General features: G+C 44.9%; 1 protein-coding gene across 2 annotated transcripts; it reads right to left on the bottom strand.

Moving 5' to 3' along the window:
* Nucleotides 1–243: 243 nt before the first annotated feature.
* On the bottom strand, nucleotides 244–26031 carry LOC112255939 (leucine-rich repeat transmembrane protein FLRT1). 2 transcript variants are annotated; one of them, XM_042325951.1, is made up of 4 exons: nucleotides 25938–26031; nucleotides 9549–10576; nucleotides 2290–3177; nucleotides 244–2091 (listed from the first exon to the last, which is right to left on the bottom strand). In XM_042325951.1, the coding sequence occupies exons 3-4, from the start codon at nucleotides 3164–3166 to the stop codon at nucleotides 884–886; spliced, it is 2085 nt and encodes a 694-aa protein (XP_042181885.1). In that variant the 5' UTR covers nucleotides 3167–3177; nucleotides 9549–10576; nucleotides 25938–26031; the 3' UTR covers nucleotides 244–883. The 2 variants fall into 2 exon arrangements, with proteins under 2 accessions (XP_042181885.1, XP_024284562.1); XM_024428794.2 differs by lacking the exon at nucleotides 25938–26031 and adding an exon at nucleotides 24112–24473.
* Between the last annotated feature and the right edge of the window lie 708 nt (nucleotides 26032–26739).

The raw sequence follows: 26739 nt of genomic DNA, 5'->3' as shown, positions 1-26739 counted from the left end.
CAAGACTATGTCCCTTTACTAAAACTGATAGTTTCTTATTTGTTTTTGAAGTTACAAGCCTGAAACCAAGGCTTCTAATCTCCTATATATATATATATATATATATATATATATATATATATATATATATATATATATATATATATATATATATATATATATATTTATATCTTTTTTTTTGTCTCTTCTATTTTTCTCTCTCTCTATTTCCCTCTCTCTATATATATATCTAGTTCTCTCTCTCTATAAATATCTCTCTCTATATATCTCTATCCATATCTCTCTCCCTCTCTCTATTTCTCTCTCTCTCTCATAGGAACATGTCTCTAAGATAGGAACATATATTTGTTTTGTCAGTCAGTGATACTGAGTTGTTGTTTGTAGGTTGTTAATGACTAGTTCCATCAAACCCTTACCTGTGTGTCTACACAGCGTAAACAGAAGTATTTAGTAGTATAGCCATCTACACAAGTGCTTCTTTCTGGTATATATTTGCCTATATCATCTACCTAGGCCTAAACCTCCACCTCAAACTACTAACATGGTTTTATGGAATAGAAGGAAGAGTGTAGTAGCTGTAAAGACCTCTAAACGTTTAAACATGAGTCATGGGTCAACATGGGTCAATACCCAGCATGGTACGACTTGACTGGCACTTCTGTCACCTAGCTAACATGTATGTCTGGTTGCCCTTTGGGGACACAGCACCCCAAGCCAGTCAGCTAAGTAACAGACCAATAAGATTCAGAGCAGAACTGAGGAGGCACAGAGGATACTTTGGAACCAAGAAGACCAACCAACCAACCAACCGCCTGCTAGAACCGTATCCTTAGAACAGCGTCCAAACGGTGGGGGTGGGAGAAGTGTGTCTTAGATGATGTCATCACGTGTAGGTGTAGTCTATATCCGGGATCATCCCTTGCTCCCGGTAACCCCGGTTGGTCCCGTAGCCCGCCGTGTGACCCAGTTGGGTGATGATGCCGTTGTGACTCTGGTTGCTCCGGTAGGTGCCGTTACCGTGCGATGAGGGGAAGATGGTGTGCACGTAGGTCACATCTTCCCCTCCTTTAGGTTGCAGGGGCTGATGGGTCATCATGGGCGTCATAGCCAAGCCGGGGTTCCTGATCTCCAGGATGGAGGTGTCCTTCTTAGTGCCCGACTCCACGTAGTCATCGTATGGCTTCCCCATTCCGACCCCGCGCTGTCCTTGGACCCCATAGGAGTCTGTTTCCCCGGAGACATACCCGGCGCGCTGGCCGTACCAGCAGAAGATACCGAAGATGAGTATGAGGGAGACCAGGGCCGTGGCTCCGCCAATGATCTCGGCCAGGGGGAGGGCTGCCATCTCTGTGTCTGAGTCATCACCCCCGTCTCCCCCCTCGGGGCGCAGAGCCTCCCCCGTCTCTATCTGAGCGCAGACGGGGGTCTGGTCTGTTGTGTCCTTTTCCTGCTGCTGTCCTCTCTGCAACCCTCCAGAGTGGGAGGAGGTGGAGCGCAGGGGGAGCAGGCAGACGAGGTAGTGTGATCGTGGCGTGAGCTGGGTTAGTAGGTACTGCTGTCTCTCCCCGGGGACCAGCGTCTCTGTGATGGAACCCAGAGCGGCGCTGCTGCCCAGCCTCAGCCACGACAGCCGGAAGGAGGGCGCTGGCTGTGGGCACAGCCACGTCACCTGCACGCTGTCCGCAGACAGGGGCTTCACCGTGAGTTCTAGAGCGTTGTGTGAGGCCTGCCCCCCCGCCTCTCCTCCTCCCGGTGGCATCACCAGGCCTGGCCGCATGGCCCTGAGGGTAAACATAGAGCCCTGGCTGGGGGGGGAGGTGGTGGTAGTACTAGAGACAGTGTTCACCCCTCCTGGTGGGCCTTCACACTGGTCCATGAGCCCAGAGAGGTCCCTGAGGGCCTGGCCTCGAACCACCTCCGGCCCGTGGCAGGTCAGGCCCCGTACTGTCACTGCTGCCCCTCGGCCATACAGCCAGGCGTGGAGCCAGAGCAGGTTGCAGCCACAGTACCAGGGGTTCCCCCGGAGCAGCAACAGCTCTAGGCCGTCCGTGTCCCTCAGCAGCCCCCGGGGCAGTGTGGTCAGGTTGTTCCCTGCAGGGATGGAAATGGAGTAGTTCACTACAGTTACTCTGCAATACACAGGCTGCCTTTTAGTCTACAGTGCAGAAACTCAGCAATGTAAAATCTTAGGATTTTAGCTATGGAAATTATGGGACAATGGAAACTCTGTTCCATTGCGTTTCCCCCTACTACCTCCCACCCCTCCAAATTCCACCCCCGGCTGGTTACCTGACAGGTCCAGCCTCTGCAGCCTCCTCATCCCGTCCAGGGTCCCCCGGGGCATGTGGATCAGCCCGTTGTCCTGCAGGTGCAGCCTTAGCAAGTGTGTGCTGGGAAGGTTGATGGGCGGGGCCTGCAGGGCATTGCGGACCAGCGACAGCTCCGTGAGGTTGGCCAGGCGGGAGAAGGTGTCATCGGCGATGCGGGTGTTGGCCAGGAGATTCCCGTCCAGGACCAGGCGTCTCAGTGAGGCCAGGCCCCGGAAGGCGTGGGTGGGGATGGTGTTGATGCGGTTGTCGTCTAACCTCAGCTCCTCTAAAGAAGCCGGGAGGCCGGCTGGAATGCTGGACAGGTGGTTCCGGGAGAGGAAGAGTAACCTCAGCCGCGGCGTGCCGGAGAAGGCCCGCTCCTGAATGCTCACCGTGGAGATGGAGTTGTCGTCCAGGTGTAGCCTCTCTAGCAACGGTAACCTGGCCAACACCGTGCGCGGCAACGTCCGAATGTTGTTGTCCTGCAGGTGTAGTTCCCGTAGCGACGGCGGCAGGTGTATAGGAAACTCGTCTAGTTGGTTGGCGTAAAGGTAGACCACACGGATGCTACTGCTGCGCTCTAATGATGGAGGCAGGCCGGAGTTGGCCAACCGGTTGCTCTGTAGGTAGAGAACAGTAGCTGTTAACGGTAGAGGAGGGATCATGCTCAGGCTCCGGTCGTTACAGTAGACAAAGCCTTCGTCACACCGGCACACCAACGGGCACAGGAAGTCTTCCTCGCCCTCCTCCATGGCAACTGCTGCCGCCGCCAACTCCAGCATCTCAGCCAGTAGAGTCAGGCACAGGAGGAGCAGGAAGAGCCAATCACGGAGCTCTGCCAGACTCTCGGCAGCCATAGTCCCAGCCTCTGTGTGAGAGAGAGAAAGAGAGAGAGAGGGAGAGAGAGAGTTCATGAGTTTCGAAAGTCCTTGTACTTCAGGAAAGAGAAAGAATGAGAGTTACAGGTCATTTCTATTCCAATGTCCTTCAAATTCTTATGTTGTGTAAATGTGTTTTCTTCTTCAAGTTTTACTGATGTGATGTTTTTTGGACAAAGAAAGTGCTTGAGATAGTGTATGAATAGTCCCTGGGCCCAACTTAAGTGAAGCTGGCAGGATAATATGGGTCACTCCTACCAACCAGAAGCTGTCAGGATAATATGGGTAGACCCGGCACCAGAACGAATCTGTTGGACCGGCATTTGATTTCCAGAGGCGGGCCCATTTTTGGACCTCCTATCTGTGCACTTACATGCATTTTTTAAATTGGTGTAATAGTAAAGACCATAGGCAGCTCATGAGCTTCAAGTTTGGGGAAGTTTACAATTTATCCTACCATTTCTACCGATCTGTGTGCCAGTTATGAATATTTATATATGCAAATTTTCGTGGAACAGTTTAATTTCAATAATAAAGTGTTTTGTTTCTCAAAATCGATGTCACGTGGTTAATCATAAAAATCTGAAGTAAAATGATACAAATCTAAAAGTTAAAATTTGACTATGGCGAGAGCACTAGCCCCTGCCACATGGACACATTGATACACTGTAGTCCATTGGCGAGCATAGAACTCAGAGATAGCCTATAGGCCAATGCAGCAGTAGGCCTATAACTTCCACCATCAAGTAAGTGTAATACAGTACATTCGGAAAGTATTCAGACCCCTTTCGTTACGTTACAGCCTTATTCTAAAATAGTTTCAATGTTTTTTTTCCCTCATCAATATACGCACAATACCCCATAATGACAAAGCAAAAACAGTTTTTTAGAAATGTTTGCTACATGTTACGTTCCCCAGTTTCTGTGTTATAGCTTGTGTATTTGAGTGTGTGTTTCAGGAGACGGTTTCCTGAATTCTCCTCAAGCAGCTGATTGGTCGACTCCATTGCTAATTGGAGAGCTGGCCCCGCCCCCTCGTCAAGACGCAGCTGTCTCCAATTACCCATTCCTTCTGAAGCTATATAAAAGCCAGTGTTCTGTTCAGAAGAGAGATCATTGCTGGGAGGAGATAGCAGAGAGATTGATTGTGATATAGATCATTGCTGAGAGAGGAGGTTGATGGCTGAGGGGTATAGCATGTTGGTCGTTAGTATGTACTATGTTAGTTGTTGTTGGTAGCAGCTTTGGTATGTTCTGTGTTTGTTGCTTTGTCAGAGCTTCTTTAATGGCCTGAGTTAGTTTTTTCTCAGTTTTATTGTGAAGTGGATTGCTTAATATTCTTTGTCATTTGTTCCCAGGGGGGAAGGGGAAGGCACCTTGGGAGTGCTTAGGCAAGAGGCCCGCGGGCATAAATATACCCGTAGTATATTCACTGTCTAGGCACACTAGGTAAGACCTGGGCGGACCACCCCCTGTATTTTGGTTAGGGCACCAGGTGGTGCTAAATTAGGTAAGTAGTGGTTAGGCAGGTTAGATAGGAGCTGGGGCTTTGATATTTACTTTGGTTCCATACAGACCCTTTTCCCCATATTACTGTGTAAAGGAATAAAGTCCTTGTAAACGGTACCATATTCTGCCTTTTGTCATCCTTACTTACGCCTACAGTCCAGATCCCTTTCCCTTCGCGGGGAGTTGAGTTGTAGCAGGGTGTTGCGTTTTCACACAGATTTTAGACGCTTTTCACTGACAGCAGCAACTCAGTCAGCCACGCACACTACCCAAATGACAGGCTTCCCACACGTCTGATTTGAAACAATCCGCAGCAACAAAAAAAATGATAGAAGCTAATGATCCTCTGTGGGTAAGTCGTGCTCCCTGGTGGAGTATTTTGAATGATTTCATTTAGAAAGGAGTAATTATATAATTTTGGCGAAACATCAATTTACTTTAGAGAAATCCTGCCAACTTTCCTTTCCAATTTGCAAGAGGCTGAAACCAAAGATCTGTATAATGACGAGATGCTCATGTCTCCGCCCTAACAATTGGAGTCTTTGTCGCAAAGATGGGAAGGCAGGCAACAAGATTATGTCTGCCTATTATTCCCATAGAAACGCATTGGGTTTATGCTGGACAGCTTTTGGTGAGAGTGAGCCCTCTCACTTCGCCTCTTCCCCTCTGCTTAAACTACTGTATATCACCAGAGAAAGCATCCGACCGAGCGAAACCACGCCCCTCTACATGTAGCCCATGTATCTGATGCTTTCTGGAAAGAAATAGTATGACAGGACATACATCAGATACATGGTCTACACAGTGAGTGAGGGACCGACATTGAGGGGAAGTGAAGAGTGTGAGAGGAACACAAAGAGATTGGAGAAAGTTTAACGAGAAGAACTGGAGAGAGAAAATGAGTGAAAGGATTTTAGATTTTTTTACCTGCTAGAGTCCATTGACACACCGGTGCGGTGAAAGGTGGCAGAGCTAGAGCGGTGTTTGTCAGACCATGAGACCTCCCATCTGCGGTGAAAGGTGGCAGAGCTAGAGCGGTGTTTGTCAGACCATGAGACCGCCCATCTGCGGTGAAAGGTGGCAGAGCTAGAGCGGTGTTTGTCAGACCATGAGACCTCCCATCTGCGGTGAAAGGTGGCAGAGCTAGAGCGGTGTTTGTCAGACCATGAGACCTCCCATCTGCGGTGAAAGGTGGCAGAGCTAGAGCGGTGTTTGTCAGACCATGAGACCGCCCATCTGCGGTGAAAGGTGGCAGAGCTAGAGCAGTGTTTGTCATACCATGAGACTCCCATCTGCGGTGAAAGGTGGCAGAGCTAGAGCGGTGTTTGTCAGACCATGAGACCGCCCATCTGCGGTGAAAGGTGGCAGAGCTAGAGCAGTGTTTGTCAGACCATGAGACCACCCATCTGCGGTGAAAGGTGGCAGAGCTAGAGCAGTGTTTGTCAGACCATGAGACCACCCATCTGCTCCCATCTGCGGTGAAAGGTGGCAGAGCTAGAGCAGTGTTTGTCAGACCATGAGACCGCCCATCTGCGGTGAAAGGTGGCAGAGCTAGAGCAGTGTTTTGTCAGGTGGCAGAGCTAGAGCAGTGTTTGTCAGACCATGAGACCTCCCATCTGCGGTGAAAGGTGGCAGAGCTAGAGCAGTGTTTGTCAGACCATGAGACTGCCCATCTGCGGTGAAAGGTGGCAGAGCTAGAGCAGTGTTTGTCAGACCATGAGACCTCCCATCTGCGGTGAAAGGTGGCAGAGCTAGAGCAGTGTTTGTCAGACCATGAGACCACCCATCTGCGGTGAAAGGTGGCAGAGCTAGAGCAGTGTTTGTCAGACCATGAGACCGCCCATCTGCGGTGAAAGGTGGCAGAGCTAGAGCAGTGTTTGTCAGACCATGAGACCCCCCATCTGCGGTGAAAGGTGGCAGAGCTAGAGCAGTGTTTGTCAGACCATGAGACTTCCCGATCGGTCTGAACGGTTTGACAAACTATTATGACCACTCTATTGAAAGGGGAGATACTCACGAACACGATGATGATATCCGTTTTGCTTTACGATCTCCACAAGTGTCACAGAACTTGTCTGGTACCGGTAGTTTTGTGCCTACCCAAAAAGGGTCTAAATATGTGTTTAAAAAAATCCGGAGCTTTCTTATATTTCCTAGATATAGGACAAGCACTTTTTGCCATTTATGAATGTGTTGTTATTCAATATGTTTCTCTTAGCTATAGTAGTAAAGGCCAAACTCAATATTTGATACAATTATTTTTGCATATATCCTTTGATACCTTAAGGGGTCCTAAAATTCCAAGTCAAATAGCTAAATGATGCACCTTCTAAAAGAAAAATCCATATGTCAGATTAGAACCCCCCCCCCCCCCCACACACACAACAGTTTAGACTTTGAAGAATTCTAATGATGAGAGAGAAACATTGGGGGGTCAGATTAGACTAGGTAATATCGGTGATGTTGATATTCTGTAAAACATCTTTCTCTCAATGCACTGTTGGTAACCCCAGTCAGAAATGACCCCCCCTGGAAACATTTGAATAAATCCACAATTGATTCGAATACAGTCTGTAGTTCGTTATTGAAGTCTGAGAGGCAACGTAACTGTGATTTGGGATTTGGAAAAACCACAAACATTCACTCACCACAAACTGACATGTACTGTATTATGCATGCTGTCTCTCAGTGTGTCTGTGTGTCTGCGGTTATTGTTCTCCAAATGTGGTATACATTATTCAGTGAAGATCTTCCGAATTCCCAATAAATAGTGAAGTTTGTGTTTTACATATCCATTAAAAACATTATTTTTTAACATTTATACATTCCTCGGTTTACATTTCTCTGCTTGTCCGTTGGTGTTGAATCTTTGAGAGCGCCATTCATTTACAATTCAGATAAACAAAAAGGAATGTCAGTGGCGTTTTAGAGTATTTATATGACACCAAGAAATGTGATGATACATTATTGTATACAGTGCAGTATATTCTAGGGGGTTCAGACTTGGACATGTGTTCTCCCATCCTCTGAAATGCTTGACATGATTTGACAGTACATTTGACAAACAAATGCTCTGCAGGCAAGATTTTCCTTTTGTTAAATTGTGTGTGTGTGTGTGTGTTCTCACTCTCAGGACAACATGCAAAATTGCCCCTCGGCTCCAGTCAAAATACATGCAAAGCAAACAAGAGATGGACAGACTGAGAGAAGGAGATGAGGCTGCCTCTGGCAATGGGTTGTGAGATAAAGAGTCAGCATTGAGCCAATTGGTTTTAAAAGGACCATCATTAACAATGATGTACTACTGCTGTGTATCTGGTGATGTCTTCATATGGACGTCCCGTCTCAGAGCCTTGTGGAGGAGTTTTGGCTGGATTATGATAATGATGGATAAAGTTCTATCCTGAATAAAGACTGGATCTTGATGTGTTTCAGAGTGGATCTATTTTTAGCCCAAAACAGATGACTTCTAAGGACTGCCTATGCCAGTGTTCACCCAACAGGGACAGATAGAAAGAGTGAGTGAGAGAGAAGAACATAAGGGAGAGTGTCAAGGTGGAGGATATTTTTGGGGGGGCGAGTCCCCACTATGAATATCAAATAGCATGTACCTTTCTGCGACACCCGCCTTCTTCCTTTCATGATCATACCTTTTGGATAAGGTGTGTGTCTCAGCGCCAGACTCGCCTTTACACATTTCCTCTCAATGATTTTACATTTTTCGTTCTTCCTTCTCTTTTCCCTGAGCCTTCTATCTTCCTGAGCTCATCTCTCTATCTGAGCATCTCTCTTCCTGAGCTCATCTCTCTATCTGAGCATCTCTCTTCCTGAGCTCATCTCTCTATCTGAGCATCTCTCTTCCTGAGCTCATCTCTCTATTTGAGCATCTCTCTTCCTGAGCTCATCTCTCTCTTCCTGAGCTCATCTCTCTATCTGAGCATCTCTCTTCCTGAGCTCATCTCTCTATCTGAGCATCTCTCTTCCTGAGCTCATCTCTCTTCCTGAGCTCATCTCTCTATCTGAGCTCCTCTCTTCCTGAGCTCATCTTTCTATCTGAGCATCTCTCTTCCTGAGCTCATCTTTCTGAGCTCATCTTTCTATCTGAGCATCTCTCTTCCTGAGCTCATCTCTCTATCTGAGCGTCTCTTCCTGAGCTCATCTTTCTATCTGAGCATCTCTCTTCCTGAGCTCATCTCTCTATTTGAGCCATCTCTCTTCCTGAGCTCATCTTTCTATCTGAGCATCTCTCTTCCTGAGCTCATCTCTCTATCTGAGCATCTCTCTTCCTGAGCTCATCTCTCTACCTTTACTCCATCTTTCATATCAACTCTTCCTCACTCTTGTGTTTGTGTACATAACTGTCCATGTAGTTATTTCTGCCATACCTCTCTCTCCACCCCCCCTCTCTCTCACTCTCCATCTCTTTCCAACCCCTCTCTCTCCATCTCTACCTCTCTCCTTGGATAATCTATTTCATCTGTACAGCTCCTCAGCCTTTTGTTTCTTTATTCACTCACTCCATTCCTTCACACTTAGATTGGATCAATCAGATTGGATCAATCAGATCCCAGCTCTCTCCTCCTCCAATCACCCTCTCCTCCCCTCCCTAGTGAGTTTGTTTTCATTTCTGTCGTTTAATTTGGATCCTATTCTTACTACCTCACTCACTACTGTTTTCTCTGAGGCATCGCTCTAAGCACTTCAAAACATTTTTTGAAATGACACAAACGATCTGTATTTCTCAGTAGAATATAGAGAAATTATATAGCAGTTTATGTTTTAAGATATTTCAGAGCAACATGTTGAACCTCAAATCTCTAAAGATGATGCTTGAGAAACCTGTTTAACTTACCCTCTCAATGCTGAGTCTCTCTTTGCCTTCTGTCTTCTTCTGTCTGTTCCACAGCTGAAGGGGCTGTTCGTGTGTGTGTGACAAGTCAGTGTGTGTGTGTGTGTGCGCGCGTACGTGTGTGTGTGTGTGACGACAGTTCCGGTCCACTCTGTCCGTAGTAGTTCAGAGGTTCAGTCAGTTCCCTTTGAGCCACCGTACTTCCTGTGGCATTGGTGAGCGATGAAGATGACGATGATGATGTTTGCAGCCTATAGGTTTCCAGGGAGCAGCATGGGAGAGGAGGAAGGCACAGGGAGCAGCATGGGAGAGGAGGAAGGCACAGGGAGCAGCATGGCCTAGCTAGCCTAACAGCCTACAGCCTCCAGCCCCATCCAGAGTAGCATCTGGCAACTCAGTCAGTATCCAGGAGAGTCAGTCTTCAAGGCCTCTCTGCTGGTTGGTTTATGTTGTCTTCATGTTGATTTACATATGTCCAGATGGTCATCCAGTCAGTCTGTGTGTGTCTGTATAGATTGAACCAGCTGGGGGGAATAGAGAACGTTACACACCTCAGAGATTAGAAGAGGTTAGAGAAGGTGGAGGAGGAGGAGGAGGAGGTGGTGGAGGAGGTGGTGGAGGAGGAGGAGGACAAGGAGGTGGTGGTGGGATGGGAGGTCACAGGAGTCTGGGCCACTTGTTATCCTTCACTTTGAGGATTATAATGAATAATCTCTTATTAAAGCCTATAGTGACACTGCTCGCTATCCACCCAGACACTTTTTCTCTCCTCAAATTTTCGGGGATTAGCGTCTCTAAAGTTGATATTGCTTGATAATTGGCCAGTGTGAACTGCTCAATTTCTGCTGCGGGCCACATGTGCGTGAGATCATTTTTACGTGTGTGTGTGTCGTGTGAGAATGTTTGTGTGTTGTCTGTGGATTTGTCAGCCTCAGTTCTTCAGCTTGTTGGTGGAAGGAGTGATGTCCTCCCTCTGTCTCAGTGGTACTTGCCCCAGCGGCACAGCCTGACTAGTCTGACGTAGTGCCCCCCTGTGGGGAGAACAGAGACGGCAGTTAGCTAGGACTCGCACGCACGCACACACACACACACACACACACACACACACACACACACACACACACACACACACACACACACACACACACACACACACACACACACACGTGTCCCAAATGGAACCCCAAGGCTCTGGTCAAAAGTAGTGCCCTACAGTATGTAGGGAATAGGGTGCCATTTGGGACACAATCATTCACTACTTTATCTATGAGTCAACTGTATAACAGCAGAGAAGGTTCCAGAAGAACCATAATAATGTGTTTGCTTAATACGAATGCTCAAGTCTAACCATGCTCAAGTTAATCTTCAAAGGATAGACACTCCAGCTTCAGTAACTCGACAGTTATGTTTGGCAAGGTTAAGAGTCTAGGAGTAAAGCACTGTTCTTCAGCCCTAGAAATGAGGATCCACAGGGACTTCAGGCTTTCATTCCAACTCAGTGTTAACACATCCAATAGAGTTATTCAACTACACAACAAGACTTCAATTTGTTGAATCGGTTATGCTAGTAATGGTCTGGAACAAAATCCTGCACACCCCAAGGACCAGAATTGAAACACACTAGACTGAAATGACTAGAAAGGGAATGTTACAGAGTCCAGACCCTGTGTGTACAAGTGTAGAGCTATTGTGTATGTGTGGTGAGGTAGTCTGTGTGTGTAGTGTAGCGTACTGTAGTGTAGTTTACTGTAGTGTACTGTGGTGTGGTGAGGTGTAATGCACTGTAGTGTAGTGTACTGTAGTGTACTGTAGTGTGGTGAGGTGAGATGGTTGTGTTTCTGTGCTCCTCACTCCCCATGCTGACACAGCCTATTTTCAGCCCTGGCTAGCTAACACTGTAGTGGTAGCTGTGGAATAGAATAGAATATAAAATAGAATGGTTCCTCTGTGTCTCATTGGCTGACAGCTCTAATGTTCTGACCACAATAACACTTAGAACAGCAGTTACACTGCACTACTGGAGATGGACTGGGTCTTCTATAGCAGTAACACAGATGGACTGGGTCTTCTACAGCAGTACAACAGATGGACTGGGTCTTCTACAGCAGTAACACAGATGGACTGGGTCTTCTATAGCAGTAACACAGATGGACTGGGTCTTCTACAGCAGTACAACAGATGGACTGGGTCTTCTACAGCAGTAACACAGATGGACTGGGTCTTCTACAGCAGTAACACAGATGGACTGGGTCTTCTACAGCAGTTCAACAGATGGACTGGGTCTTCTACAGCAGTAACACAGATGGACTGGGTCTTCTACAGCAGTAACACAGATGGACTGGGTCTTCTACAGCAGCAGTAAGCACAGATGGACTGGGTCTTCTAGCAGCAGTAACACAGATGGACTGGGTCTTCTACAGCAGCAGATGGAGTAACAGTAACAGATGGACTGGGTCTTCTACAGCAGTAACACAGATGGACTGGGTCTTCTACAGCAGTAACACAGATGGACTGGGTCTTCTACAGCAGTAACACAGATGGACTGGGTCTACAGCAGTCAGATGGAAGCAGTAACACAGATGGACTGGGTCTTCTACAGCAGTAACACAGATGGACTGGGTCTTCTACAGCAGTAACACAGATGGACTGGGTCTTCTACAGCAGTAACACAGATTGACTGGGTCTTCTACAGCAGTAACACAGATGGACTGGGTCTTCTACAGCAGTAACACAGATGGACTGGGTCTTCTGAAGCAGTAACACAGATGGACTGGGTCTTCTACAGCGGTAACACAGATGGACTAGGTCTTCTACAGCAGTAACACAGATGGACTGGGTCTTCTACAGCAGTAACACAGATGGACTAGGTGTGTTTTGGTAATATTTTATGGCCCACTATATTACCAGAACACTCACAGAGCAGCACTATAGGATATATATGGTACTCTGGTGTGCGTTCTGGTAATATTTGGCCCAATATTGAGGATTCTCCAGAGAACACTTCTATCTACCACCAATGAGTAGAAAAACATTCTCAATAGGTTTGATTAGAGCGCCAATGTGTGCTGTGCAACAAACATTCATTATAACCCGTGTGTGTGGTGTGTAGAAGAATGCAAATGATGTACATGTGCTGAGGTGAGCATTTTTTAAAATTGTTTGTCTGTGTGTCTCTTCTCTACTAGTGTGTGTGTGTGTGTGTGTGTGTGTGTGTGTGTGTGTGTGTGTGTGTGTTGAAACTGTTTAACCAACAACTCACGTAACCCCCCACACACACACACACACACTTCCCTCCAATTTTTAATTTACTGAGGGAGAGCTGGAAAGACTGAGGAAGAGTGGGTGATGGGGGAATGAGAGAGATAGAGTACACAGAGAGAGTGAGGGAATGCCAGAGCGGGGAGGGAGGGAGGGGGCAGATTTATGAACCCATTGGAATGTAATTTGGAGGCAGAAATGACTGTCAGCCTGAGCAAGGTTTAAACTCACTAAAGCCTGAATCCACGTCCACTGACGGGAATGTGTGTGTGTGCGTGTGTGTTTACAGGAACGCAGCCGTGTTTTATAGTAAATAGAAGTGGGTGGTAAATGTGACGGGGAGTGTAATACCACAGAGCATGGTTTGCTATGCAGATTGAACCTCTCACTGAATGACTGTGCTGTATAACCACCCTACCACTTCACGTATGAGTGTCACAACTACACAATATCTGGTGATGTAATACAGAATTTAACAGTTCACATTGCTCCCTGTGTTTCTCTGACTGCTCTGACCTGACTGTATGACATTACACACACAGACACAGTGAGGCCTGACAGACTGCAGAGGCCATGACCTGAGAGATCAGCCAAGGGTGTCCATTCATACAGAGAGGGATGAAGGGAGAGAGATGGATGAAAAGAGAAAGGGAAGAGGAAAACCAGGAGAGAGCTAAAGAGAATAAGAGGGTGTAAAAGCGAGAGAGAGGGATGTGACTAGCTTTTTAAAACAGTGACACACAGCAGCCATTTAGAGAATCCGTTTAGAGAGCGAGAGCAAGAGATACAGGCAACCTGACAGAACGAGATAGGGAGGGAGTAGGGCTAAAATACATAGAGAAGGAAAGGAGGGAAGGAGAGAAGAGGAGAAGAGAAGGGGAGAAAAGGCACCATACTGTATTTTCTTAGTATCACCTTTTCCTCCCTCTCTTTCTCTCTCTCTTTTCCTCTTTCTCTCTCTTTCTCCCTCTCTGACCCTCTCGAAACTTTCTCCCTCTCCGACCCTCTCTCTCTCTTTCTCTCTTTCTTTTTCTCACACACACACTCCTCACTCATGAATATACACCTCCTGTATTAGCCTTCTTCCAGGTGAAGTGTGTGATCAGCTCTAACAGCAGCCCTTTACTCAATGATAATCATTGATTAATCACCATATGCAATGGGACAACAAACCTATTTTACTCTCTAAAGCAATTCACCCCCTGTAGAGAGTAGACCCACACGTTCCTTCCTCTCCCTCTACTTCTCCATTGATGCCAGCCATCAAGGCTGAGCTGTCCCCTCACTACCCTCCTCTCATCCCTCTCTTCCTACCATCTCTTTCTCCTCTCGTATTAGACACTCTCCCTCTCCTTCTTCTCCTCCATCTCCCTTCCTTCATCTCTCCATCGCCGTTCCTAGAGATCTCTGTTCTCTCCCCCATTTGGGTAAATCCAGTCTCTTCCTCCTCTCCTTCTTCGAGTATCCACACTCTTTCTTCTCCCTTGATACCAGCCAGACATATAGGGTTATTTTGGTGGGTGTCTGCTGCATTGGGATGGACCAGAAATCGGCCCAGCATTAAAAAATGTAAATCATTTTTCTCCCCTCGAAGCCCTGATTATTAGCTGAAAAACTGTAATTCTGCACAAAAAAACTTTAATTTCGTATATTAATTTAGACTGGACCACTAGGCTACAAATGGACCAGGTCATCTGGCATTTGCCAGAATTGCCCTATGGCCAGTCTGTCCATGCGGCTGCTCCCTCCCTAGAGATTCCTGCTCCATCTCTAGAGATGTCCACCTTCCCCTTCTGGTAAATCCAGTCTCTCCCTCCTCTCCCTTTCATCCATTGATGCCTGCCAACCATCAGGGCTTTGGGTCATTTAGGTGGTTTTCTGCCCTACTGCTATGCTACTCCCTTCCTCCATCCCCTCCCTAGATCACTCCTCTCCTTTTAAATATGAGCGCTGTGAGTATGACAGTACTCAGCCTGACAGGGGAGAGTGGGAGTCCAGTACATTACATGAGAGAGGGAGAGACATAGAGAGGGGGGAGAGGGAGAGTTATATTGTTTGCCCTGCAGGAGTTGAACCATAGAGTTAGCCTGTACAGTGAAATGGACGAAAAGCCACTAGGAGTGTGTACTATTACATCTTTCAGATCCAAAGGCTCACAACATACATTTAGTCCTTTACGCTGATGTACAGTGCATTTGGAAAGTATTCAGACCCCTCCCCTTTTCCCACATTTTGTTACAATACAGCCCTTTTCTAAAATGGATTAAATAAAATAATGTTTTCATCAATCTACATATTAAATCAAATCAAATCAAATGTATTTATATAGCCCTTCGTACATCAGCTGATATCTCAAAGTGCTGTACAGAAACCCAGCCTAAAACCCCAAACAGCAAGCAATGCAGGTGTAGAAGCACGGTGGCTAGGAAAAAATACTCCCTCATGACAAAGTGAAAACTGTTTTATAGAAATTTTAGCAAATTTATATAAAATAAAAAACAGAAATAGCTTATTTACATAAGTATTCAGACCCTTTGCTATGAGACTCGAAATTGACCTCAGATACAACTTAATTGGAATCCACCTTTGGTAAATTACATTTTATTGGACATGATTTGGAAAGGCACACACCTCACTATATAAGGTCCCACAGGTTAGAGTGCATTTCAGAGCAAAAACCAAGGGATGAGGTTGAAGGAATTGTCGATAGATCTGGGCAAGGGCACCAAAACATTTATGCAGCATTGAAGATGCCCAAGAACACAGTGGCCTCCATCAATCTTAAATGGAAGAAGTGTGGAACCAAACTGAGCAATCCAGGGAGAAGGGCTTGGTCAGGGAGGTGACCAAGAACACGATGGTCACTCTGACTGAGCTCCAGAGTTCCTCTGTGGAGATGGGAGAACCTTCCAGAAGGACAACCATCTCTGCAGCACTCCACCAATCTGGCCTTTATAGTGGCCAGATAGATGGCACTCCTCAGTAAAAGGCACTTGACAGCCCGCTTGGGGTTGTCATGGACTCTCAGACCATGAGAAACAAGATTCTCTGGTCTGATGAAACCAAGATTGAACTCTTTGGCCTGAATGCCAAGTGTCACGTCTGAAGGAAACCTGGCACTATCCCTATGGAGAATCATGGTGGTGAAAGCATCATGCTGTGGGGATGTTTTTCAGCGGCAGGGACTGGGAGACTAGTCAGGATTGAGGGAAAGATGAACGTAGCAAAGTACAGAGAGATCCTTGATGAAAACCTGCTCCAGAGCGCCCAGGACCTCAGACTGGGAAACAGGTTCACCTTCCACAGGAAAACAACCCTAAGCACACAGCCAAGACAACGCAGAAGTGGCATCGGGACAAGTCTCTGAATGTCCTTGAGTGGCCCGGCCAGAGCCTGGACTTGAACCCAATCTCTGGAGAGACCTGAAAAAAGATTTGTAACAATGCTTCCCATCCAACCTGACAGAGCTTGAGAGGATCTGCAGAAACGAATGGGAGAAACTCCCCAAAACAGGTCTGCCAAGCTTGTAGCGTCATAACCAAGAAGACTCAAGGCTGTAATCGCTGCCAAAGGTGCTTCAACAAAGTACTGAGTAAAGGGTCTGAACACTTCTGTCAATGTGATATTTCAGTTTTTATTTGTAATAAATGTGCAAAAAAATTAAAAATCTGTTTTTGCTATGTCATTATGGGGTATTGTGTGTAGATTGATGAGGGGAAAAAACGATTTAATCCATTTTAGAATACGGCTGTAAGGTAACAAAATGTGGAAAAAGTCAAGGGGTCTGAATACTTTCCAAAAGCACTGCATATAATATAATCGCTTAGATTAACATTTTATTTTGCTTACAGCTATTTATCTGATATCTGACTTAAATACTAGGCTATAAGATCATTGAAAAAAAAAACAGAATTACTTAATAACTAGGCCTACAGGTAACTGCCAAAATAATGGAAACACTTGTGTAAATGAGGGATACAAAGTATATTGAAAGCAGGTGCTTCCACACATCCCATCACGCTCAAGGTCATGAATAAAAATGCTGGGCAGGCCATTATTTTGGCTACCGTAGCTACAGTACCAGTCAAAAGTTTGGACACACATACTCATTCAATGGTTTTTCTTTATTTTTACTATTTTCTACATTGTAGAATAATAGTGAAGACATCACAACTATGAAATAACACATATGAAATCATATAGTAAGCTAAAAAGTGTTAAACAAATCAAAATATATTTTAGATTCTTCAAGGTAGCCACCCTTTGCCTTGACGACAGTTTTCCACACTCTTGGCATTCTCTCAACCTGGAATGCTTTTTCAACAGTATTGAAGGAGTTCCCACATATGCTGAGCACTTGTTGGCTGCTTTTCCTTCACTCTGCGGTCCAACTCATCCTAAACCATCTCAATTGGGTTGAGGTCGGTGATTGTGTAGGCCGTCATCTGATGCAGCACTCCATCACTCTCATTCTTGGTCAAATAGCCCTTACAGAGATTGGAGATGTGTTGGGTCATTGTCCTGTTGAAAAACAAATGATCGTCCCACTAAGCGCAACCCAGATGGGATAGGCAATAAAGATGCAGAATGCTGGTTGACAGTTTCATTAGCAAAGCACCATCACACCTCCTCCTCCATGCTTCACGGTGGGAACCATACATGCGGAGATCATCCGTTCACCTACGCTGCATCCACAAAGACCTTGGAACCAAATATCGCAAATTTGGACTCATCCGACCAAAGGACAGATTTCCATCAGTCTAATGTCCATTGCTCATGTTTCTTTACACAAGCAAGTCTCTCCTTCTTATTGGTGTCCTTTAGTAGTGGTTTCTTTGAAGGCCTGATTCACACAGTCTCCTCTGAACAGTTGATGTTGAAATGTGTCTGTTACTTGAACACTGTGAAGCATTTATTTGGGCTGCAATTTCTGAGGCTGGTAACTCTAATGAACTTTTAACCTCTGAAGCAGAGGTAATTATTGGTCTTCCTTTCCTGTGGCGGTCCTAATGAGAGCCAGTTTCATCATAGAGCTTGATGGTTTTTGCGACTGCACTTGAAGAAACTTTAAAAGTTCTTTAAATGTTCCGTATTGACTGACCTTCATGTCTTAAAGTAATGATGGACTGTCGTTTCTCTTTGCTTATTTGAGCTGTTCTTGCCATAATATGGACTTGGTCTTTTACCAAATAGGGCGATCTTCTCTATACCACCCCTACCTTGTCTGTAACGTCTGCTTCACACCCTCAAATACTTAGATCCCCTGAACGCAGCTCACTCTCCAGATCCCAATCACCTGAATTCTAATGACCTGTTCACACACCTGTATGTCATTATCACACACTATTTAGTTCAGTTCTTTGCACCCCATCACTGTGAGGTATTGTTTGTTTTGTCTTTATTTAGTATGGTCAGGGCGTGAGTTGGGGTGGGCAGTCTATGTGTGTTTTTCTATGTTGGGGTTTTGAGTTCAGTCTAGTATGGTTCTCAATCAGAGGCATGTGTCGTTAGTGTCATACTTAGGTAGCCTGGGTTTCACTTTTGAGTTGTGGGTGTTTGTTTCCGTGTGAGTGTTTGTTGCCACACGGTACTGTTTCGGTTTTCGTTCATGTTCACATTTAATGTTTTGTATTTCATAGTCTTCAGTTTATATCTTAAAATAAACGTTATGGACACTTACCACGCTGCACATTGGTCCTCCGATTCTTCTCGCTACTCCTCCTCAGAAGAGGAGGAAGAATGCCGTTACAGTGATTTACTCCTCCCATGTATGATAGTTTTTGCCTGCCTCACTAACGACACCATTTGCCTATTCCCTGCCTGTACTTTAGCCTGCCTGTACTTTAGCCTGCCTGTACTTTAGCCTATCGGATTTCCTGTTATCAACCTATTGCCTGATCTCCCATACTACGTTACAAGCCTTTTCCCTGCCTTTACTGTTGCCCTTTTGGACCCCCTGTGTATGACCTTCTGCCTGCCCCTGGACCCTGCCTCTTGCTGTTTGACCTTCTGCCTGCCCCTGGACCCTGCTACCTCCCTCCTCCTGTGTTTGACCTTCTGCCTGTCCCTGGACCCTGCCTCCTCCTGTGTATGACCTTGCCCCTGCCTGCCCCTGGACCCTGCCTCCTCCTGTGTATGACCTTCTGCCTGCCCCTGGACCCTGCTACCTGCCTCCTCCTGTGTATGACCTTCTGCCTGCCCCTGGACCCTGCCTCCTCCTGTGTTTGACCTTCTGCCTGTCCCTGGACCCTGCCTCCTCCTGTGTATGACCTTCTGCCCTCCCCTGGACCCTGCTACCTGCCTCCTCCTGTGTATGACCTTCTGCCTGCCCCTGGACCCTGTCTCCTCCTGTGTATGACCTTCTGCCTGCCCCTGGACCCTGCCTCCTCCTGTGGTCCTTTGCAATAAAAACCTGCTGCGCCCTGCATTTGAAACCAGCTCTCTGTCTCCCTTCGTGTTCATTACATTGTCACAACAAACTGATTGGCTCAAATGCATTAAGAAGTAAAGAAATTCTAATAATTAACTTTAAAAAATGCATACCTGTTCATTAAAATGCATTCCAGTTGACTACCTCATGAAGCTGGTTGAGAGAATGCCAAGAGTAAGCAAAGCTGTCATCAAGGCAAAGGGTGGCTACTTTGAAGAATCTCAAATATAAAATATATTTTGATTTGTTTAACACTTTTTTGGTTACTACTTGATTCCATTTGTGTTATTAAATAGTGCTGATGTCTTCACTATTTTTCTACAATGTAAAAACCCTGGAATGAGTAGGTGCGTCCAAACTTTTGACTGGTACTGTATATAAATGCATTTATAAATGTCTACATTTGTTTTTGCCACGTTTATTATATTTCAAACACCTTACTGCATACCTTTATGTGAGCTAAACATACACAACAAACTATATATAATATTAAAACATTTTCTTTAATGTATAATTTTTAGAAAGTACTAATGTTACTGACCCCACCACAACAACAAAATACTTAAATATATGTATTTCGTCCTTGTAACATTTAAATTAAATACTGTAGAATTCCATTCATTCCTCTGCAGGACTGCTTTTCTGAGGAGTGCCAATATGGCGGTCTGTGGCTTCAAAGCCTCTCATTGGCCAAAACATAGCATTAGCAATCCAGGTTTTATGTACTTGATTGACCTCAACCTACTTGAACACTTATGGGAGATTCTGGAACGATGCCTGAAACAGCGTTTTCCAACACCAACAAAACATAAAATAATGGTAATTCCTCGTAGGACAATGGTGTTGCATCCCTCCACTAGAGTTCCAGACACTTGTAGAATCTATGCCAAGGTGCATTGAAGCTGTTCTGGCTCGTGGAGGTCCAACGCCCTATTAAGATGCTTTATGTTGGTGTTTCCTTAATTACAGCAAGCTCCATTGTGAATTATTTTGGTACCAGGTAGTAATGGAATTCTTGGAAGTGTTGAATTATTTGAAGGAAGTACCGTTGTTGCATTTTCCTATGAAATATCAGGTAAACAAACACTATCTACACTACTTGTTAACTTAAGCCCTAATAGAGTTTTGAACTTAGACACAGGCAACACAACACATACACACATACTGTACTGTACACGCACGCGCACACAGTCACACACCAGTGGAGGCTGCTGAGGGGAGGACGGCTTATTATAATGGTTGGAAGGGAGTCCATGTCTGATGTATTACGACGAGCACGTCCTCCCCAATTAAGGTGCCACCAAACTCCTGTATCACACACACACAGACAGACAGAAACACAGTGAATATGTTTTGCATAAATCGGTTGCCAATTCTGATCTGGAGGATCATCATCATCAGAAAAATTATTCCAGTCAGATTCTCACCCACATACTGTATGCACAAACACATACACACAATACACAATACTCACTACACACACGCACACACACACACACACACACACACACACAAACACACACACACACAAACACACACACACACACACATACACTGTATACACACACACCTCCATCTCACTGTCACACACGTAGCTAGCATGATGGCAGCCTATTAAATTTAATGCAGTGTTTTCGCAGCTCAAATAATTTACATCCTAACCCCACATCATTTCTCTATCTCTCTCTCCCTCTCTCTTTATCTCTCTCACTATCTCTGAATGATGCAGAGACTGGGAATAAACAGGCAATTTAAGTCCTGGACACCTCACTGCTCATATGCACACACACACCTCACTTACCCCTCCCAAGGCCCACACACAGACATCATCAGAGATACACACATAAACATTCAGAGCGGATATATGGAGGCAGTAAAGGTTACAGTTTGTATTCTGTTGAAATAAATTCAGTCCCTGAACTTTTCTCTGTGCCTCCTACTGCAGCAGCGTTGATCTGTTGTGCTGCTCCAAAAAATAGGGCTGCGTGTTTGTGTGTGTGTGCACTCAGATGGATCATAAAATTCCCCTCACTTGTGTAATGCATTCCTCTAGTATCTTTATTTTGAATAGGATCTATGTCAACTCAGAATGCCTCCTAGAGGTTGGGGCCCTATACAATGGTTTGTTGGTTTTGTTTTTATACAAAATGATCAGCAAACGTGTAAAATAATAACACACCGAGTTAGAAATTAAAGGTAAAACAGTATTGAATGGTGTAAGGATGATGTTATTGTTCATTTTTAATATGTTATATCTATATATGTTTTATTTTGAATTGATATTGAAGTCACAGTTAAATAAATTATCTGAAATCAAATAAGCCTAGTACAGCCTCGTAGAGCCCCTAGTAGAGCCCCAAGTAGAGCCCCTAGTACAGCCCCTAGTACAGCCTCTAGTAGAGCCCCTAGTAGAGCCCAGTAGAGCCCCTAGTAGAGCCTAGTAGAGCCCTAGTAGAGCCTAGTAGAGCCCCTAGTATAGCCCCAAGTAGAGCCCCTAGTAGAGCCCCAAGTACAGCACCAAGTACAGCCCCAAGTAGAGCCCCTAGTAGAGCCCCAAATTGAGCCCCTAGTAGAGCCCCAAGTAGAGCCCCAAGTAAAGTCCCTAGTAGAGCCCTAGTACAGCCTCTAGTAGAGCCCCTAGTACAGCCTAAGTAGAGCCCCAAGTAGAGCCCCTAGTAGAGACTCAAGAAGAGCCCCTAGTAGAGACTAGTAGAGACCCTAGTAGAGCCCTAGTAGAGCTCCTAGTAGAGCCCCTAGTAGAGCCCCTAGTAGAGCTCCTAGTAGAGCCCCTAGTAGTAGAGCCCTAGTAGAGCCCCAAGTAGAGCCTAGTAGAGCCCCTAGTAGAGCCCCAAATGGAGACTCTAGTAGTTCCCCTAGTAGAGACAAGTAGAGACCCTAGTAGAGCCCATATTAGAGCCTAGTAGAGCACCTAGTGGAGCCCCTAGTAGAGCCCCAAATGGAGACTCTAGTAGTTCCCCTAGTAGAGACAAGTAGAGACCCTAGTAGAGCCCATATTAGAGCCTAGTAGAGCACCTAGTGGAGCCCCTAGTGGAGCCCCTAGTAGAGCCCCTAGTATATCCTCCAGTGGAGCCCCTGGGCATTCTCTCCATTGTCAATGTGTAATGTTTTCCACATGGAAAGCCATGCATTATCTCTCCATCTCTCTCTCTCTCTCTCTCTCTGTATGTCTCTGTCTTTAATCTGATGTTCTGTAATGTTTAGGCACAGAGAATCTCCTTCTAATCTCAATATGGCCCTGTTTGCTCTGTCATAATCCTGTGTGTTTGCGTGTGCATGTGTTTTTAAAAGACATTAATCCCCAGTAAAACTGTATGACATCTGCCCTCTATGCTCTCTATGCCCTGTTGTGTTTGTGTGCTGAAATGAGTTCTGATGATGTAATATTTTGTTTATGTTATTGTGCTTGAGATGCTGTGCTGCACCATACGTTGCGTTTGAGTAAACAACTAAGTGCCCATACTGCGTGTGTGTGTGTTCACACACACATACAAAAAAACTTTAGATCCTATGGCCTGAGTAGTATAACATAAAACATGCACACACACAGTCTTGTATAACTAATCTTGTGGGGATACACAAGTCCAATTTAAAATCCTATTTTCCCTAACCATTACCCTAAACGTTACCCTAACCTTAAACCCAAAACCTTAACCCTAAAGCTAACCCTAACCCTAAAGCTACTAACACAAATTCTAACCTTAACACTAAACCCCCAGAAATAGCATTTGACCTTGTGGGGACTAACAAAATTTGTCAAATTTTTGTTTGTTAACTATTCTTGTTGGGATTTCTTGTGGACATCCACACATATCCAGAGTGTAACACACACACACACACACACACACACACACACATTGGCTTCATTATTTATCCAAATACAATGCGAAAAAATCAATATGCACCATACAAATAATAAACTAGTAAGAGTGCCCTTTATGTCCATGCAACTAGCTCTCACAGTCTCACGTCAGAATTAGACCATCCATCTTTCTCAAGTGTCAAATTTCTAAGTTGTTTCAAACATCAAAAGTGTTCATCTTAAGGTTAGGCATTAACTTCAAATGTTAAGATTTAGGATAGACTAAAAACAAAAATAGTAAAAATAACTTTCTATCGCTGGATTCGTCCATGCAACCTTTAGCACCAGAGGCAGACACTTAAGCTTGGGGTTAAGGTTAGGTATTAACTCTGAATGGCACCCGAGGCAGACACTTAAGTTTGGGGTTATGGTTAGGTATTAACTCTGAATGGCACCAGAGGCAGACACTTAAGCTTGGGGTTAAGGTTAGGTATTAACTCTGAATGGCACCAGAGGTAGACACTTAAGTTTGGGGTTAAGGTTAGGTATTAACTCTGATGGGCACTAGAGGTAGACACTTAAGTTTGGGGTTAAGGTTAGGTATTAACTCTGATGGGCACCAGAGGCAGACACTTAAGTTTGGGGTTAAGGTTAGGTATTAACTCTGATGGGCACTAGAGGTAGACACTTAAGTTTGGGGTTAAGGTTAGGTATTAACTCTAATGGGCACCAGAGGCAGACACTTCATCTTGGGGTTAAGGTTAGGTATTAACTCTGAATGGCACCAGAGGCAGACACTTATGCCCATCTGCACCGAAAACTTAACTGAAGATAACAGTGCTCCCTGTTGCCCCTAGTGGCCAATTTTACAACATCTCCCGAGATCCTCAGACATCAATGGACGTTGAATACTGACTTGTATCAAGGGTGACCTGGCTGGTCCTATTCCCCCTCTTATAAACCTGTTGTGTTCCGATATAACTTATCTTAAAATTAACCATTTAAAATCCATTTTGAATGTGTTTTTATACAGCCTGTAGCATATAGAATGATCCTACCTTTTTGATCCTACAGCCCAAGCTTATCGAGTCGATCGCGTTATCTGTCTCTCTCTCTCTCTTCTGTTTACAACGGTTAAAAACTGCCTCCAAAATGCTTCATCGCCGTGGAAACCGCCTTCGCAGCGCTGTTACATCTCCATCTCCATCTCCATCCCAGTGTGTCGCTCTCTCTCTCTGTGTGAGAGTGTGTGTGAGGGAAAGAGTCACTAACCTATTATAATAAGCGTTGCGCGCCGTTTCCCTTGCTCCCTGCGTGACTTTGTTCGAGAGCTCAGTGTCTGTGCCTTATTACAGAAGTACACTGTAGTCTATAACTTAACCCTGAACTTAGCCCGCTGTTACAATATAAGTTGTCAGATCACTGAAACTCGAAAGGCACATCTGTTTAAAAAAATGGCTATTGCGCGTATATGGTTACGCATATTAACTAACCTCGCCATAAAGTCATGTGGATCTATATGCTATAATGTCATTATATATTTGTATACGTTGAGTAAAGGGCGCCAGGTGTTGCCAGAGCCGGTGCTGTGATCCATGCGCGCGCTGACGCTCTGCATGTGTGATGGTGGTGCGCGCGGGGAGCTTCGAGCGCGCGAAGCTGATAGTCTTCTCTCTGTTCAGCTCCGTTACCGAATTCAGCAGGTCTTTACGGTTCAGACAGACTAGCCTTACCAAGAAATCCATAAAGTATTTTATTGACAAGTCCTCCATGTGCAACATAATGGGCTTGTTATATTATCCTTTAAATTCAGTTAATTATTCAGTTTGCGTGGTGCATAAATTACACCGTGCTTGAAATAACTCAAAGCCTTTTGGCAGAAAAATACACGTCAATATTTCCCTGTAAGAGGTATAGCCTTGGTTTATTCTACTATATAAGTGGTTCTCGTGCTACAATAGGCATATGACTGTTCAGTTGTATCTTTAAAATTACAGCAGGTTAATATTATGAAACTGTAGAGCAGATTCTCCTACTTTTGTCCAAGGAAAGTACAATCAAATGTATAGAATCCAATCAATGAGCAGAAGAAAAAGGAGAGGTTTGGTTGGAGAAAGAGGGGAACAAGAGGTGACAGGGAGGAGAGCGAAGAATGCATTAACATGTTGCACAGGGCATAAAAGAGAGGAGATGGAGAGAAACAAGAGGAGGTGGAGGAAAATAGTTCATAGATAATAGAGCAAATTGATTCTGGATACATTGTACAGATCTGTCGTTTTCATCAGCAGCAGAAACATCACCATAGTAATCATCCTCAGCATCACTGTTCAGTTCTGAAGCCAAGGCAGGATTAAGTCTTACGGTATATTCTAACCACAACCGTAGAGAAACACACAGCTGTTCCACACACACACACAGCCCTAACACACACACACACACACACACACACACAGCCCTAACACACACACACACACACACAGCCCTAACACACACACACACATACACACACACACAGCCCTAACACACACACACACATACACACACACACAGCCCTAACACACACACACACACAGCCCTAACACACCACACACACATACACACACACACAGCCCTAACACACAACACCACACACCACCAATTATATATATATTCTCATTGTCAGTCACAGCAAGATTTTCTTTTCATCTTTTCTGTCCATTTTCTTTCAAATGATATATATTCAACCCTGGTCTGTACATCCTTTCAGTGTGGAAAACCAAGTCTGGTACACATCACCTATTCCACTCCGCTCTGTGCCCTCTCTCTTTCTCTCTTATTGTCTCTCTCTGTCTCTCTCTCTCTCTCCATCTCTCTCTCTCTGTCCAGTCATAACCTCATTACTTACCTTTCCAGGAGAAGGTAGGCTACACTCCATCTTTTATTTTATTTTCCCAGAAATGTAGTGGCTCCTTATGCGTTTTCTCTAGCCTCCTCTCTCTCTCTCTCTCTCTCTCTCTCTCTCTCTCTCTCTCTCATCTCTCTGTTGGCCCTCCCTCCTTTTCTTTCTCTCTTGCTCGCTCACCTCCTCCTCTCTCTCTCTCTCTCTCTCCATCTCCTCTCTCTCCCTCTCCCTCTCCCTCTCCCTCTCCCTCTCTCTCTCTCTCTCCTTCTCACCCTCTGTTTTTTCTAACTCTTATTCTGTGTCACGTCCCTTTTAAAAAAAAATCAGTACTCTACATATCAGCAGACACTTTATTTAACTGTAACAGGAATCGAGTTTATCATCATATGAAACACTTGGAAAAAGTTCAATGTACAGCTATAATTCAGTATATTGGGTATATTCAGTATACTGAATATAGTAATATAGTAATTTCAGTATACTGAAATTATTGACACCCATGATAAAAATCAGCTAAAATGACTGTATAAAATAAATAATTCAAATACTCAGCTATACTGTATGCTAAAAAAAACGGGGAAATGATTGTATACTAATACAATTGCTCAGAGAAAGAGATTTTGTTAAAAAGTATTTCATTTTTTTCTAAAATAAGTTAGGGGTAAGAGTTATTGACACCCTGTTTTCAACACCTCACTGCCCATCTAAGTCTAAATTTAACTGCAATTGTATCTTCTTGCTTGGGCACTGAACCTTTTTTCTTAAATGTTTTCTGAGTTTGAGAACACATTGGGAGGGATCTTAG

Source organism: Oncorhynchus tshawytscha, linkage group LG08, assembly GCF_018296145.1.
Source record: "Oncorhynchus tshawytscha isolate Ot180627B linkage group LG08, Otsh_v2.0, whole genome shotgun sequence".
In the NCBI taxonomy this organism is placed as follows: Eukaryota; Metazoa; Chordata; class Actinopteri; order Salmoniformes; family Salmonidae; genus Oncorhynchus; species Oncorhynchus tshawytscha.
This window is presented reverse-complemented; position numbering and strand designations above follow the sequence as displayed.